General features: G+C 34.9%; 2 protein-coding genes across 2 annotated transcripts in view; both read left to right on the top strand.

The window, feature by feature from the left end:
• Positions 1 to 3,155: 3,155 nt before the first annotated feature.
• Positions 3,156 to 14,474, top strand: LOC130657020 (transmembrane emp24 domain-containing protein 10-like). The gene is made up of 5 exons (XM_057459974.1): positions 3,156 to 3,390; positions 9,104 to 9,215; positions 10,624 to 10,700; positions 11,296 to 11,422; positions 14,102 to 14,474. Exons 1-5 carry the CDS (start codon positions 3,205 to 3,207, stop codon positions 14,224 to 14,226), a joined length of 627 nt encoding a protein of 208 aa, XP_057315957.1. The 5' UTR covers positions 3,156 to 3,204; the 3' UTR covers positions 14,227 to 14,474.
• A 222-nt stretch (positions 14,475 to 14,696) lies between these two features.
• Positions 14,697 to 17,780, top strand: part of LOC130657018 (protein O-mannosyl-transferase 2-like) — a 49,927-nt gene continuing 46,843 nt past the window's right edge. Inside the window, exon 1 of the mRNA XM_057459967.1 lies at positions 14,697 to 15,450. Coding sequence (XP_057315950.1) covers positions 15,065 to 15,450 — 386 coding nt within the window. The 5' untranslated portion in view covers positions 14,697 to 15,064. The remainder of the gene's footprint in view (positions 15,451 to 17,780) is intronic.

Raw genomic sequence — 17,780 nt, 5'->3', positions numbered from 1 at the left:
TTCCTTCGTGTCGTCGTTTGGAGCTGTTGCTGCGATTTGGTCGACAGTATCGCTTGATAATGTTGAGATCATACTTTCCACTGTTAAAACCCATCACTGCTACTCGGTTCATCCATTCGCTCCAGACATCCCGAGTCTTTACAGGGAGCATAGAGCTCAACAGGTTTTGGGTACATTCTCTCCACTTCTGCGCGGATAAGAGCTTGTCTCTTTTCCGGATTTTCTACGAAGCGTTTCACTAAAACCTTAGGATCTACATTTTCGAGGAACGTTGAGTGGCCATTCAGGCTATCGTGAATAGCGACACTTACCGTCATATGTTCTATTATATGCATTAGGTCTGCTGTTTTTTCTCCTATTCAAAGGCAGCAAGAGGGCCTCGAAATCAAACACGATGTAGTGGGGATATGGCGTGAATTCTTTTTCAAATAACCGGTTAACTTTCGAGGGTTTTTCGCATTCCCATACTGTAACCAGGTCATATCCGAGTTCCCGTCGCTCTATCTTCTTCGTTTGTTCGTAATAGTACGTATTAGGTTCTGGTTGACAGGGGCATCCGTGCTACTTGCAACCATGATACTCATAGACGGTTTTTGTTGTAGGTTTATTCCCGTCTACCTTCCACTCCTGGCCTTTTACATCACATATCACATGTTCCCCTTTGTGGCCACAGAGTGCGTGATGTATATGTCTTTCTGTCTTTATGGAAATGTATTCTAATCGTTGCGATCTGGCGAAGCTAAATTTTTCACCGTAAAACACCCTCTCTGACTGCAGGTAAGTAAACTTTGCTCCAAAACTCAGCATCTTCCAGATCCAGACGCTTTATCTCACATTCCTCTATGAAAGCTTCGATTTTAGCGAGACTTGAAAGGGAGCCTTTGCTTTTCCAGGAGTCATCTCCCCTCCGCCTTTATGAGTGTTGCAGCCGAAGCTGTAAACAATCCTTACTTGCATGTCTTTATGAGAGATAATTTTATCCATGATAGGATGCGTGAGAGGCTGGTTGAGGTTGTTGTTGATTCTTCAGATTGTGACACGATCCCTAAATATGTGCCGAATGTCTTCGATTCCATGATATTCGTCTTGTATATCCTCAGCGTCGTAATAGCACTCTTCGGCTTCTTCCTTTACCTCATCGTGAAGCGTGGTCCCTGTTGAAATTTGTTCCTTTGCTCTGTTATAATAAAAAGTAACAGTATCTTGTACGTTCTTTAATTGATCGGTAAGAGCGTCGCGAGTTGTTGCTACTGGCGCTGATATAGCACTGTAAATTTTGCTCATTGCATTCTTAAGCCAACTCAATTTCTCTTTATCATAAGTACATGCTCAACTAAAAATCAACGGTCGTAAATTGAATATGGAATTTCCCCTCTCCACTCAACTTGAGCATGATGTCTCACGTGGGTTCTGCGCATGCGTTAATTTTTGATGATGTCGGTAGTTTTCAGGAAATTACCCTTTTCAGAAGTTGTGTATATTTAGAGGATTACCCTTTTTTAGACTTTTATAGGTATTGTACATGTACTTACCCCCACTTCTACTTCTTTTCCCAGGGCTTATTTATCGCAATATAGTGGCTAGGGATATATCAAAAAGTAAAAAAGAAGCTATGGGTACAAGATTGCATTTTACTCTAGAAACATTTTTTAAGATCTTATTTAAACTGTATATTGGAGCAAATAAAAGCTATCTCAATATTTGTCATGGAGTATGATGTAAATATTTCGCTTGCGAACATAGGGACCTGTTCCCGCTTCGGATTCCTTTATATATTCATTACAGGAGAAGAGCATACGCACTAAAGGAAAGTCAGACGAACGCCGTCCTAGATAGTCCCGTCGTAATTTTCTTAACTTTACAAGAGTAGCAGTGTGACGTACGGAGTGTGGTTTCTATACGGAGTAATACTCCGTATAGAAACCACTATACTATACGGAGTTTGGTTTAGCTATGCGGAGTGTGCCAACGAATGTTCTTAAAGTGGAAATGTTGCAATATATGACTGTATAAAACTATTTCCGAAAAAAATAAAAATAATCACCATAAGGAACAAGTTAAAAAGACAAGCACGCTATTTTCCTACTTTTTATCCATCGTAAACATACGAGGAATATTGTAGTTATAAGGAGTGTGGGAACATTAGTTTGATTGCAAAAAAGGATTATGGCATACAGAGTGTGAGATACCGAGAGTATGTTATGCAGAATTGGCTATGTGGAGTATGCAGAATTTGCTATAAGGAGTATGCCATACGGAGTATGCTATACGGAGTATGACATACGGACTGTGACATGCTTTATATAGGAAGTATGCTACACGGAGTGTGACATGCTTACTATACTGAGTGTGAGAGGCTTAGTATATGGAATGTGAAATGCTTAGTATACGGAGTGTGAAATGCTTAGTATACGGAGTATGACATGCTTATATACGAAGTATGCTATACGGAGTGTGACAGGCTGAGTATACGGAGTGTGCCATGCTAAGTATGCGGAGTGTGACATGTTTGGTAGGAACAGAATTCGATGTATTGTTAATGAGTTAAAGTTTACAATGGCTGGTATAAAAGTACACAATTTTAAAGTTACATAATAAAAAGTCATTGATTGTATCATTAGTTTTATTACATATAGAAACATACAAAACAAAGTTATAAAGCTTAGAATGAATATAATGGAAGGCATAAAAATAAACTTCTTACAAAACGCAAATAGTAAACTACATCATACAGTTGGACTGCCGGTAACTCGAACACCCGGTTAACTCGAACTTTTATTAGCTGGAACTGTTATCTACGGTAATTGGTACTCTGCATGCTTGTCTCATAGACGTTTTTCTTCTTACACAAATTATTTTCTTGTTTTAGGCGCAAACTGCAATAGCTCAGAGTAATTTTTTTAATAAGAATGCTTAGTTTAGACTTCGACGCTCATGCTGCATTCACTAATGTCTAGCCAAACCAGTCTCGGCATTATACTCTCAAAGCTGTCTGTGCCGCTCGCGGCTTTGAGATATTTAAATATTTCCGACTATACGGAGTATATACATGTCGCTATACGAAGTCATACTCCGTATACACATGCCTATACGGAGCCGTACTCCGTATAGCTGCACACTCCGAATGGAACATCAGCAGTAATCTTTGCCTCGATGTACCGGTATGCCACGTTGACTTGATCGTACAGCGACAAAGATACCAAAATGGCGCAGGCGAAAGATGTTGTTCTTGTCACTTTCTTAGTTTCTATTCTATGTTCACACGTTAACACCTTGTCATTTACATTATCTGCAAGGTCGAAGAAATGCCTAAGAGAGGAAGTTCATAAGGACGTCTTAGTTACTGGCGAATATCGTTTGTCAGAGGCTCCTATTAAGACACATTTAACTGTAAGTTCTGCTAGATTTTGCACCTGTTTTTAAATTTTCAATCATTGACACTTTGTTTGTAATAACACAATCTATTTTCTCAGTCAGGGAAGTCCTCTTAATTAAGCTGTACAGCTTAATTTGGACATCAGCTTAATTAGGATGTATGATACAGCCTAAGGGGCCTTTGAAAAAAATTTTTGGGCCCCATTAGCGGGATATCACTGCTAAGGGGGGAGGGGGTCCGAAGTTTGAAAATAAATCCGCTAAGGATTGAGAAATTTAAAAATTTGTTTGTGGCCTGAAAATTCTTTGTTGTTCGTGAGCTTAATTCCTCTTGTCATCAATTAAGAGGGTGCCGATGAGCCGCAAACACCTGCATATATAAGGGCAAGTTCAGGCGACTTTTCGAATTAAATTGGTAGTTGTCGTCCGAAACCGCCCGCAATTTCCCGAACTCGCCTGGAACATTCCCAAAATGCAATTCCTTGTAACATACCATGCAGATGATAGTTGGAAAGAAGGCGCTTGAAGATAAAAGAGTTAATGAAGTTCATATATAGGTTATTTATCAAGTAAATCTTATTATAAACTATCAAAAACAGTTCTTTTAAGAACTTCGATACCACATAGTAAGTTTATTTTAATTTTTATAGTTTATTGAATCATTAGTGTCTGTTTTACTTTTTTTTTCGGGTCTATGCGGGGTATTTCGGGCAAATACTTTTCTTTTCTTTTTTCAAGACGCCAAACTGGCCCGAAAATGCCCGCACTTTTTACGGCACCCTCGTCATCAATTCCGATAACTTTTATCTACAAAACACGCCCCTGAGACTTCCAAGATTTATCCGAATGTGTGTATTTCATGGACAGAAATCCGCTAAAAGAGGGGGGGAGAGGGTCCGAATCTTAGTGGCAATATCCCGCTAACGGGGCCCGAAAAAAAATTTTGAAGGCCCCTAATGATACAGCCTTGTAAAGCTTACAAAACTTTGATCGTTCGAAACACACCTTTAACTGAATTTTAGCATCTATCTAACTGAAGATCCCCTAAATTTGAAGTTTAAAAAATGGCTGCTTAAATAGGCTGTATCACCTGATGTGATATCCTAGCTAGGATGCAGTACAGCTTTAATAAACTGTAGCTACAATTAACCATTGGTTCTATTCCATATCTTCTGAACCCGGGGTACTGGAACTACCATTCTTTTTTTATAATGTAATATTCAAACTGACGATGAAAGAGCTGCAGTGGTGATTCTGCTAGAATTTACATTTTTCGAGAAATCAAGGAAAAACTTTTGCTACCTCTTAATTTAGAAGTATGATACAGCTTATTTAGGAGATCTCCAAATTAAGCTATACAGCTTAAAGGGAACCCAAGGTATAAAATGATGTTGGACCTATATTACAGAGCTTAAAAAGTTGGTTAACAAGTCTTTTGAATTTTTTTCAAAAGCTCTTTTCGTTCTCGAGAGTCCCATTTAAAAAATTTCAAATTTAAATATGCTGCATTACTTATAATGTCATATTTAACTAACACCAAGTTTTGACATTTTCTGTCATCAGTAATTTTAGACCTGTTAGCGAATGTGCATTCAAACTTTATTAATGCATAGATATTATAAAGGTAAATTAACGTTAATTTTTTTGGCGAAAATGGCACTCATTTGCTCGTCCCATGCCTCTTAATTTTTTGCTTACGACCCCATAACTTGGGATCTGTGCATCAGTTTGCAATCAAATTTTGTGAGAAAACATATAAGGCCTATACAAACTTACCCAGAAAATTTTGTATATCAATAAATATATATAGTAATTTACCTAGTACATTTATTACCAAAGAACTCATCATTGCCTATTTCGAAATTGATGCCAATGTATGGTTATGGTGCCAATTGTCACAGCCATGTGTTTGGGGTGAAAAGAATGCAGTCTACTAGTGCAAAGAGCAAAACTGCGAATAACAAATAGGACATTTATATTAAGTTTGGCAACACCAGTTACATAGTTACTTTACTCTACTATTTCAGCACATTTCAGCACTGTTAAATATTATACTCAATAATAAGATATTCAATGTTTAATTAAAATTTTGCACACAAAGGGTTAAACTTTTCCTTCTTATCAACTTTGTTTTCATTTTGAAATTCTAAAACTTCTTTCGAAATTGCTTTTCGAAATCTGATTGGTTCATAAATTCCCATTCGTCATGGTAGTTGTTGGATAAGTATACGTGGTGTACTTATCCAACTACTGGGACGAATGCTGGCAAAGAAAAAAAACTGTGCCTACGTGATCAACTTCACAAAGTGGTCAAGTTTTGCAAAAGCATCAGATGCTTTTGCATTTTGCAAAACGAATACATTTCAGAACCGTTGACAATAGTGGTGATGCTGTCAGAGAGCAAAACAAAGACAAACACATTCTACCTTTTATTTTACCTTACCACGAAAAATTTATGTTTAAACGAATACTACACAAGTATTGGTTTATAATTGCAACTCGTTTTTCCAACCAAACCATTCTTGACTTTCACCAAGCATAAAAATATTCAGGAATATTTAATCAGAGCAAAGATGAGATCTGCTGACCATAGCCTTCCATTATAATTTTTATAATTTTTACGTTTATTCGATTTGTATAACATTCAGTTTATTAATATCACAATAAAATTGTTACACCCAAAACAGTTTTTTGATATTTTAGCAAAATACTGCATGCTAACGTTTTGCCGCTTTATTTGTTAATCTGATATCCATTTATATATCATAGCCTGTGGAATGAGTTGTAAAATTATTTTACAAAATAATTAATACACAAATCCAAGTAACTATCTGACCAAAAACTCAATAACAAACTCACATACGCGTGAAAATGAAAATAATACGTGCATGTGTATATATAATATATGATAACTGTGTAAGCAGAGATAACTGGGTGCAGAAGTTAACTGTTACAACCTTGGTACTACCTTACTGTGAAACGGTACGAAGAAAAAATCTTGTTTCCATAACAACATGACAAAACCTTTCATCTGCACTCACATTCGGTTTGACTAAAAAACTCTCATTTCTATGACAACTACACTCATCAAGTTGAAATAAATCAATAAATAAATTACACAATTACAACCCATAAAAAGGGTTCCTGAAAATACAGCTTATACACTGAACCATATGGCTAGAATTTAACTTTTAATACAAAGCTGATATAGATTACAAATAAATATTCGTAGCACTGGAAACGAGGTTGAATGTAATGATGAAATACTGATAATAACGACTTATACTATCTTAACAACACAGAAACCCTCTGTAATAAGTGATAGGCATATCATCATGCTTTGAGAAAGCATACACGAATGATAGAACCCTGGGCACTATCTTGCCTTGAAACGATTTGAAGATAAAATTGCGTTTCTAAATATGTGCTCACATGCAGTTTAAACATCGGTTTCTATGACAACTACAAGACTGAACAATAAAAAGTAAAAAGTAAATGAAAACGACCCTCAAACGGCCCTACCGAAGCAATATATAAGGCTGAGAATGGGCATAAAACGACCTCTTACAACAGAAACAAGAACGTAGCAACACTATTCAAAATACTGCTTTTTTATTGAATCAACTAAATAGTTCATCATGCAGACTAACGATCTCTTCAGTTCAAGCGAATTTGGCGCTAGCAACGGAAATGGTGAGTAACATTTACCTACTTTACAACATTTGATACTCCTAGCTAATAGGGAATGCTTGATAAAGCATGGCCCGCTACCACAAGGAATTATTGAAAAATTCTGATGACGGTAGTAATCAACTGACGATCTCGCAATTTAGCTAGTATCTACAACTTAACCAATATCACCAATGTTATTGGATTATTAACAAAAAACCAAACATGTGATAACCACAAAGTCAAATGTTCAAAAAACTGAAACATGTAAGGGATTACCACGAGAATAGCGCCTTTGCTATTTTTTTACATTACATACACATCTGGTTATTATTATATAAATTTTAAATATGGCGGAGCTATGCGTTGTAAACTGAAGGTAAAAATGAAACTTTTTTTTAACCAATTGACACTAAATTTGGTATGTTGAGAGATCTAAGAGCCATCTTATTGTGGTAAAATTGAATATATAATCTATATTTACAAAATATATGATTTGAATATTAAAATTAGCTACCCCAAATCGGGTAGTACCCATGTTAGATAGTTGAAGACCAAAATTTTTATAAACTATTTATTCAGATTGCCCGCCTAGTCAAAATTATTGTACCCGTATTCATTGCTTTGGTGTTATTTTCTTATTGATAGGCGTGGTCTTTGTGTGAGGAAGAGCTATGGCTCTCCCCTTATTGATATCCATTGTCAGCTTTACCATAGAGACAGCTCAAACAGTGCTTTCTCTGCTGCTATTCCCATTTTAGATTTCATCACATATTATTATTTTCGTGTTTTGTCACTGTCATTTTTTCTACTCACTCTGAGAATTAGCGGTAAAAACAAAAGATTTCCATGATGTTGAATAAACTCATTAAATGCATGATTTTAATATCAAAACTCATTTTACCACTGGGAAAATATTACAATATGTGTCTTTGCACGGTTATGGGGCGGGGGTAGTGTAGTCGCAAGAAAAAGCAGATAGGTATGGACAAAAGGGGAGTTAAAAATTGGCAAAATTGAACGTCTTTTATGAAGGGCCTCTAAGCATAACTAGTATCCTGTGTCATGAACAGTCAGGAATAACCCTTAATATGGGATATTTAAAATTCCCGGAATTAAGGGAGATAATTAGTTACAGTATATATCAAGGCGACATGATAAAAGGTGATCACATTTCCTGAAAAAATTCAACTAAAAAGTTGTTTGCATCGACAGTCAGCAAAATTTTGATGAAACAATAAAGTGGAATGTCAGCAGTTTTAAATACCGTATATGTTGTTTAGAGAATGTGATTAAAAAACCTGGTGTAATAACTGTAAAAGATGTGAATGGATTAACATAAAACATGAATTAAAATAATATTTTAATAGAATAAGAAAATATTTAACAATATCTAAAAATAAAATAAACAAAATAATTATACTTTACTTCAATCCAGTATTAAATATTTTCATGTGAAAATAGCAAATTGTGAAATTTAACAGCATTAGTAATTGCCGATAACTGAAGCTTATTTTTAAGGCTGTTCGTTATTTATATCAAATAACTAAAAAATGGAAATTTTTATTTCGTTTTCTCATTTCACAGATAGAAGATATTTTTTCAGAATTTCACTTATCAGGCTGGGGACATGTTTAAATAGGGTAAGAAGGGTGTTTGGACATTTGCATGTTCTATGTTGTTATTGAAAATTTTGTGTTTCCCTACGTGAAGTAATGAGAAGAGGCTTCTTGATGAATGGGGGACTGCCCTGTGCACGCTGACAACCCATTTTATTATTTTATTTTTCTTATTATTTGAGCATAGTTATTTTTTGCATGATTCAGGTTTTACACTGGGCATTTATTTAAGCATTGGTATGCTTATAATTTAAAAAGGAGTATGCATGCAATTTTCAATGAGGATTTAGTAACACAACAAAAGCATGAAAATTTCGAAAATCTTGCACGTTTTTTTCATTCATGTTGCAATTTAAATGGATCTTTTTTACAAATTACTTCAAAACTTATTGAGTATGAAATTTTTTTGTCCATACACATTCCGCACTTTTTTTTTGTAGGTTATTGACACAAATGGTCATGTATTGTACAAAAAGGATGACGCTCAGAAAGGAAAGTTTGCGTTTACAACTGATGATTATGACATGTTTGAAGTGTGTTTTCATAGTGAAGGTAAGGTTTCTTGCTTGTGTCAAGGTAACGGTTGTTAAGTGGTGATGTAGTTGTATGGATGCATTTAGGCAGCATGAAACTCGTGGCAGCATGGAGATTAATACCAGCAAGATGTTTTATGTCTGTTTATTGTATAAAGTTACATGTTTTTGGTGACTGCCAGCATGATTTCATGTCTATCATCAAACTGGGCATCACGGAGATCAAAAACAACATGAAAATCTCCTATTTGCCGGTACTATTGAATCTATAATCTTACCTTGGATATAAAACCTTTTTTTTGGCCTGAATTTGTGTTCTATTTCAAAGAAAGAATCTTGTTAAGAAAATCACAGACTCCTGAATTTAAAACTACACGATACGCAGAAACAGGCAGTTTTTTAGAAATCTACACCAAAATTATGAAGAAAAGAGTTATCACTTTTACATCTTGAATACTCTATGCCAAAGATATACTTAACTAAAAAGCCTTAATCATACGACCTAAGTCTACTGTGAACATTGACAAGTTCAAATTGTGCAGATCTAATATAAAATTAGCCGATATTACTACATGTAGTGACGGACCTGAAAATTTGCGTTTATGTGCAAACATTTGTTGTCACCAATTGTAGGTAGCATGAAAGTCCATTGTGAATTTCATATCGGTACATGTGGCAGCATAAAGGGTAATATCGGCATTAAGTAAGTTGCATTATGCTGGCATTAACCTATATGCTGACATAGGTTTCATGTGGCCTATGTGTAACCATACCCAGGGTTGTCACGCCTGCTCAAAGGTCCTAAATTCTCCTCCAAAATTATATTTGTGAACAACTTTCTTCTCAAATCTTTTCAATTTCTGTTTTAAAAAAATATATGATAAGTTACATAGAAATGCTATTTGGGTACGGTAAAAATTTATTCTTTACTCACAACATTAACTTAAAATCTCCTTAAATACTCTCAGTTTCTGTGGAAAAATTGTCCTCAAATTGTTCAAATTACCGTCATCTCAAAATAGCCTGAAATTTCTCATCAGAAGTCCTCAAATCTCCTTAAATTTCATTCTATAAAGGAGTGACAACCCTGATGCTCTATGTTAGTATTCAACACACAAAAACTTGGGAGATGAAGATCACAGATGGGTCTCGTAAGAAGTGGGAAGAATCTATTTAGGCAGGAAAGTTTTTTTAAGAGGGAAAGTGTGCTCTTCTAAATGCGGTAACAATAGTTTGGCCTTACGGACTTGGTACTTCAAAGACGCCAAGAGAACTCCATAGAAATATTAATGCCTGCGTAAAAGAATAAAAAAGCAGTACTTTTCAATCTTTTGATTGGTTAATTTACTAATTTAAAGTAAATTTACTAATTTATATTTATGTACTGAGTTATGTGGAGAAAGCTTGTCAACACTAGTTTTTTTTAGGTTCTCATGGGCAAGGAATAGATCGAGAAATATTTTTAGAAGTTAAGACTGGTGTCGAAGCTAAAAATTATGACGATGTAAGTTACTGCCGGTTATTATTCTAGGAAATTTTAGGTTGGCTTTATATGGCACAAATAGTCCCAGCCTCTTGTGTAGTTGTGTTAAATTTCTATGGGAATGTTTATTAAGGCAAGATGAGCGATAACTAGGATTGTATATCCAATTATTGCTGGGCGAAAAGGTATAGAAGGATCTAATGCTGAATTGATGAAAAAAAAATCCTGACCAAGGGAGGATCTAATTTGACTCTTGGGAAATCTTTGTGTAACAGGACAAAGGTCGTCCCAGGATAAAATTATTTAAAGTTTACAAGATGAACACTCCGTCAGGAATATTAGCAATTTCTGTGATATGTCAGAAAACGGTTTCCTAAGGTAGTTCAGACAACTACCTTAGGGAAGAAATATTTGCGTGAACAAATTGTGTGAAGAAATTATTACTGAAATTTTTTTTTAGGAACTTATTTTACGATTTTAGCCTTTATTTGCAAAATTATGTTTGTCCGAAAGGTGAAAATAGCCTTGTTTTTACGTTTTTTACATTTTTACAATACAATTGTACAATTATAAACTACAAATGGAATTTTTATTTAGCTTCTTTTCTTTTTTTTAGATACAAAAAACTGAAAAGTTAAAACCTATGGAACTCGAATTAAAGAAATTAGAAGACTTATCGGAAGCTATTGTGAACGACTTTGCTTACATGAGAGCAAGAGAAGAACAAATGCGCGACACTAATGGTGAGTGTGTTACACTCAAATTTGATTGATTTAACATTTACTAAACAGTGTGATTGCATCGCATATTTACTTCAAAGGGAGGAAGGTTCAATGCTTTCTCCTTTGTGAAGCGTGTGAAGTTACTATTAAAATGTCTGTAATTTTAAAAAGCACTTGGTTTCGAGTCGAGAGTTGGTTAAGATTAACTACAGGGAATCTTAAACAATAAGGGGGAAAGTAATAGGGAATTTTTTACTCCCACTAAGAAAATAAAAGAGTAAATACATGTTTTTTTTTATAAGCAATTGAAATTCCAAAATGAGGCTTAAGAATGCTTATAAAAAGTATTTTTTCAGGCTCAAAATAGGCTTAGATATGCTTCATGGCAAAAAGATTTATTGGAATATGCTTTTATGAAAAACACATGATCAGGCTCAAAATATGCTTATTAAAAAAAGTATTGCATTCGAATTTTGAACATCAGTAATTGATTTAATCGCCTGAGGAGATAGATAGATAGAGACAGTGCAGCTAGGCTGGATGCCCGAAACTTATCAAGGCTAAAGCCTAAATCCTTGTTTTGACAATTTTTTTAGAGAACGAGGCTAAAATGAGTTTTAGGCCAATAAGAATCCTAACAGTGCAAAAAATTGTTTTATTATCCAATTAACGATACTTTATTTTAAAGTTTATATGCTATCTAAAGTTAAAGCTCGTGCAGTGAAGCATAATGAAGATCGTCCTATAATGCGACATCTTTGATGTTATTAACGTTTCCCTTTAACCCTATTCGGTCCGGGGTTTTTCGAACATACTATGACCGGGGCGGCGGATTCCGCCCCCCCTCAATAACTTTTCATAGGGTTGTTCAAATTGAATCAAACTTGGCACACTTATATTACGTTATAAAAGGAACAAAATGGCGCCAAATAACTTTTGCTTGCGTCAGCACATTTTCTGTGACGTCATCAGAAGCTTGAAAATTGTTAAAAATGCCACCATCTGCTTGAAATATAATTACTTTTGTTCTAGAGCGAATTTTTGCATTCTGTTTGAAGTTTCTGAAAGCTGAATAAAAGTTATTTAACATATCTTCCGGTTTTTACATGGATCGTATAAAAAATTGCCAAAAATTGCCCGAAAATCCGTTTTTTTCCGATTTTCGGGTAAAATCCGACAAAATCGGGAAATCGGATTAGTCACGTGCTCAAATTATTCAAAATGATTCTTCTTGATGAAACAAAGTTGTGTTGCAAGTTTCAAGTTCTAAGGATAATCCTAACAGGAGTTATTATATTTTCCCCATTATAAGGATTTCATAGAGATTTTTAGGGGTAGTTTCGAGTAATGGCCAATATCAAAGTCTCTGAAAGGTATGGGACCTAAAAAATTAGCATGCAGGTGTCTAATAGATAAATGTTGAAACTCAGTAAGTATCATAGCCATATAACAAAGCAATCAGGAGTTATTAAAAAAAAACCGTCAGGGGGGGCGGAATCCGCCCCCCCCCCGGACCGAATAGGGTTAATAATTACGTCTTTCCTTCTGTACAATTTTGCAAGCACGTAGACTAAAGCTATATTCAGCAGAACGAGGAATTATTGAGGCTGAATATTTTTGGTGAAAGATAATGTATTATAGCTATAAAATCGTGACAAGTGTGTTATAAAAGAAAAAATAATAATATGTAGTCTAAAAATAACCTTTCGTAACTGATTATGTAAAAAAAATTTGCCGCCACCTTTTAAAATATTTTCCAACTTATTTTTCTTTCTGTTGTTTTCATTTTGTTTTTATTGTTCATCAATTTTCAGATTTATTATTTTTCTTTAAAAATTGTTCTTATAGAGAAATGAACTTTATGTAAGTTAAGTTAGCTATGATTTGCAGTGACAATAATAATAATCAAAAATTGAATTTTAAAATTTTTGAATATTCAATGATTTTGTTCCCCCATATTACTCAGTCCTTCCTCAAAGTTCAGTACTTTTTCAGATTATTGCTAATGGCGGAAATCTTTAAGCCACAGGGCTTCTTGTTACAACTTAAATCTCACTACATGCTGGTTAATGCGGACATAAATAAAAAACAAAAATACTTCACAACAGTTCTCAGGCTTCACATAATGCCTCGCATATGCTTTAAATTGACCAATTTAAGCCTACGGATGCTTATAAATGTCATGCTTATAATAAAAAAACATGTAAATCGCGGAAAAAAACTTTGCGATAAACTTTTATAAATGTTCCATGCAGCCTAAAGAAATTACGAAAAACAAATTCATTCTTCCTTAAAGTAATATTTTTCAATTGGATGTAAAACGATGTTGTATTTAATACATAATTAAATGTGGAACACGCAGTTTCTAATACTAATAATTACGAGTAATGTTTTTAGCACATTTGTCAAACTGGTCTGCAAGTGATTTTATGCTCACCCCCATTGCTGAATGCTGTTAATTATTTCACTTCTCTTGGAGAGATTAGGGTATTGAGTCTAGTAAAGTTGTTCGACAGTTCTTTAGCCGCCCGGCTTTGTTGTTTTGCTTGTTTTGAGAAGTGAATTCCGATCAAAATCTAAAAAAATTCGTGCGCAGCTTAGTTGGCTGTTGTTTTTTTTATTTTGAAGCTGTACTTGCGTCGCTGTGTTAAAAATGCCACATATCCCACTTTTTCTTATTCATTTTATATTTCGTTTCAGAATCTACAAGCGATCGTGTACTATACTTCAGCGTATTTTCAATGTTGTGCTTAATCGGATTGGCCATGTGGCAAATATTTTACTTGAGACGATTTTTCATTGCCAAAAAGTTGATCGAAAATTAAACCTTCTACATACTGCAACAAAAAATATTAAAGCTACAGCTGCTTTGTTATCCTGAAATGGTTGTTAAATTCCGTTGAATAAATTGTGTATGGCTGGGTGAAAAAGAATATAAAATTTTACGAAAGAACTGTTGTTAAGTAGCAATAGATGGGTTTCGAATTTCTATGGTGTTATAACTAATTAGATGATTTTTGCACGTGTTTTTCTACGTTGTCTGTTGAAATGAAAAATTGAGACTGTGAACCTAGTTTGCTTCGTTCTACCTTTTTGAAATAAACTACATTTTTTGTTTTTGTTTGAAGAAAAGTAATTTTGAAAAGAGCTCGAGCCTGAGATGTTTTAATCACAAAAGCATTGCTTTTTGGGGAAAAAAAGTGTTAAAAAGTAATTTGTCTTATATCGTCTGCATCGGCACATTCATCGACACAAAAGGGGGTTGGGCATTTGCCACGTGTTTGTAGAATTTCTAGCAAAATTTGGGACATGTCCCGCCTTTTAAGGGGTTCGATTTTTCAGAATTTAGCCTGGACACTTTTTCAAGGGTGGATGAGGGTGGGGGCGTATGTATCGTTTACCCCACTGACAAAAATCGAATTCCAGCAAGCAGTTTTTCGACTAATCAGCTGGAGGGGTGCTCTTACAAAATAAAAGATATCGATATACACAGTAACCATATGGTGAGCACGTGCTACTCCATTGATCTATCTTATTCCATTCTTAAGACATAGCAACAGTTGCTATGCGTCCTTAATATATTTTGAAGTATGTCTGTACACGTTTAACAATTTTTTATAAATTTTCCGATTGTGAAGTTTAATAGACTTCACCACGTCGAAGATGGGGAACGCTCGAAAGCGAAATATCACTGTAAGTAAAAACGAAGCAAACAGTCTTGATGAAGGGGAAAAAATTAAAAAGACGGAAGACAAATTTCCACATCTTGCCAATGGTCAAGAGACTACAACAAAACCGACTGGTCTGTTTATCTCAGTTTATCTGGAAATCTACCAAAATATAAAATGGCTCCAAAAAGCATTGCGAATACTTTCTGTACAAGATTTAAAGCTCTTACCGAAATTTTTATTTCGCCTCTTCATAAACACTAATCGCAAAACTCATGCTGCAGTTGGGTTTGGTAAATACGTATGGTTTTCGTTTGCTGTCATTTGTTCGTTGGCTCTCTGCACAAGGTTGTATGATGTCGAAAAACCTGGCCACGTATGGTAAGTAAAACTAACAGTTATGTTTAACTTTAAACTCTGAGCCTGTAGCGTCTTGGTACGAGAATGTAGGAAAACTGAAATGATCTTCAATCAGGCGTCCTGGATGCTTATTTCAAAAAATTCTCGACTGGATTTAATCGAAAGCTGCCCTTAAATATAAACTTGCGTTCTCTCACAAAGCTTAAATTTAATCAAGAGAAAAAAAGCTGCGTAGACACGCCTTTGTCATCAATATATAATTAAAAAGGGGACGTTAATCAATCTTTTTTTACGCCAGTGAATAATTCCGATTGACTTTGTTAATAAAAAGTAAAAAACTAATTTTTTGGAATGTTTCTAATGATCAAACATGCATCCCCATTGTTGAATAACGTAAAAAGCGACTCAAATATTACAAACAACCTAACTACACGTTGCATCCACGTCCACGTTATAGATATGGTTTTTTAACTTTAGGAGAAGAGGAAACTAAAAACACAGAAGACAAAATTTCACATTATGCACACTAACTAATACTAACGTGCGATAGGCTTTTTATCCCAACCTCATTATGAGGGCCTCCTTTTTTTTGCAAAAACAGCAGACACTTGGAGTAAGGTTGCCTTTTATCTAATAGCGCCTCAGTAATATCAAACTTAGCAACTGCGTACACTGTTATCTGCTTGTTTAGTCTTGTTAAAAGATGCGGACTGAGTTCCGAGAAGGAGTTTTAGGAGTAATTTAAAGACAATTTTTTCCTATATATACGGAGGGTAGCAACTCGAGGGCTAAAATATGCTGATATCAGCAGCAAGAATCTGAATATCATAAGGCAGAACCACATTTTTTCAAAATTACCCAGGGTTCCTCGACGTTGTCCAACGTATTAGCTAGGCTGAAACTTGTGAACGAGACACAACTGAACTTCGCGGACAATGCAAAGAAATTCCATGAGTAGTGCAAGGGTGAGAAGAGGAAGTTTTGAACAATTTTTTTTCATTGGATTTATAAAAATTTGCGGCATTTCATATTACCCATATGGGGTAACTATATATAGACAATGAAATTCCTCGCAGGTGTGCTTAAATATGTATAATATAAGACTAAAAACTGTGATATAATTTTCTCCTTAAGTTTTGACTTTTGACCCAGCTAAAAAGCTCAGCCTTCCTTTCATACTTAGTCTAGCTAGCTATAGCGAAAAAGTTTAATATTCAAACTTGACCCATTTTTCTTAGTATTAACTAATAAATGCTATTTTAATCCTAAATGTAGCTACAGGGTAGCTAAGCTACCTGTAAAGTTTGGTTCTTACCTTGCACTAAGGAGCACTAACAAGCGATATCTCGTGTTTTTTTTAAAAGTGAGAATCAGTTTCAACGCTTCTTAGTGCTCATTGTCGCTCATTAGTGCTGTTTTTTTTAGCACTAACTAGCACTAAGGCTTAGTGATGCTGTTATCAAAACTTTTTGATAACAGCACTAAGATTCTAGTGCTCGTTTCATTGTTTTCTTCTGAGATTAAAGGTGCCGACATTCGTGCAGAAGTATTTTGTACAGAACATGATTTCCAAATGCCAAAATAAAGTGTGAATTTGGAATTTATTCTGTGTGTTTCAAAACAGAGGAAAATGTCGTTGGAGAAATCGAAACTTAACCAACCTTCATGCATAGCAGAGGATGAACGGCTAACAGAATGTGTTAGAAACTTTTCGGCGCGATAAGGGTGGCAAATTCCCCTTTTTTATTTCGTAGCCTGAATATTGGACGTATCCAAAATCTTTTTTTCTTCAAATTGTGTTTCAATTTTTGTAAACGTAGCAAAAGCAGCAGCAAAAGCAAACTTCTTCTTCTGCGTTCCATGCTTAAAAGATGCCTTATATTAAGTATTTTTCTCTCTTCTCACTTTAAAACAGACGCTCATTTTCCGATGCTCTTTAGTGCTCAATTTCTATCGCTTTTTAGTGCTCTTTAGTGCCAGGTGAGAACCAAGCCTAAGAACAACATCAAACAACGTCGAGGCTGTTCTTTTCTGTAAACTTACCTGGTGGTATTTTTGTATAAGTACCAAATGTGTACACTCCTTGCGCTAATAAGTGTATTTAAAGTGCCCTGTACGTAGATCCGAAATATTTGTGTTATTGGCTCACTCTTTACGAATGACACCACGTGACAAGGAAACCGTGCTTTGCTATTTTCTGTAACCTATACCGAGATTTGGTTATGATATATATCGGAATTAATTGTCTTTAAAGGAGAGGCGAACAAGAAACTATTTTGTGGCAGCCAGAAAATAAATTTTAAGCGAGAGAAAAATATATACAGATTTCTAAATCCTAAAATCTGCTAAGA

This window comes from Hydractinia symbiolongicarpus, chromosome 9 (assembly GCF_029227915.1).
Source record: "Hydractinia symbiolongicarpus strain clone_291-10 chromosome 9, HSymV2.1, whole genome shotgun sequence".
Lineage (NCBI taxonomy): Eukaryota > Metazoa > Cnidaria > Hydrozoa > Anthoathecata > Hydractiniidae > Hydractinia > Hydractinia symbiolongicarpus.
This window is presented reverse-complemented; position numbering and strand designations above follow the sequence as displayed.

Coding starts and splice junctions, on each gene's coding strand:
- LOC130657020 (XM_057459974.1), top strand. CDS start 3,205: ATGGCGCAGGCGAAAGATGTTGTTCTTGTCACTTTCTTAGTTTCTATT. Junction 3,391..9,103: donor CTATTAAGACACATTTAACT/GTAAGTTCTGCT, acceptor TTTTTTTTGTAG/GTTATTGACACAAATGGTCA. Junction 10,701..11,295: donor AAGCTAAAAATTATGACGAT/GTAAGTTACTGC, acceptor TCTTTTTTTTAG/ATACAAAAAACTGAAAAGTT.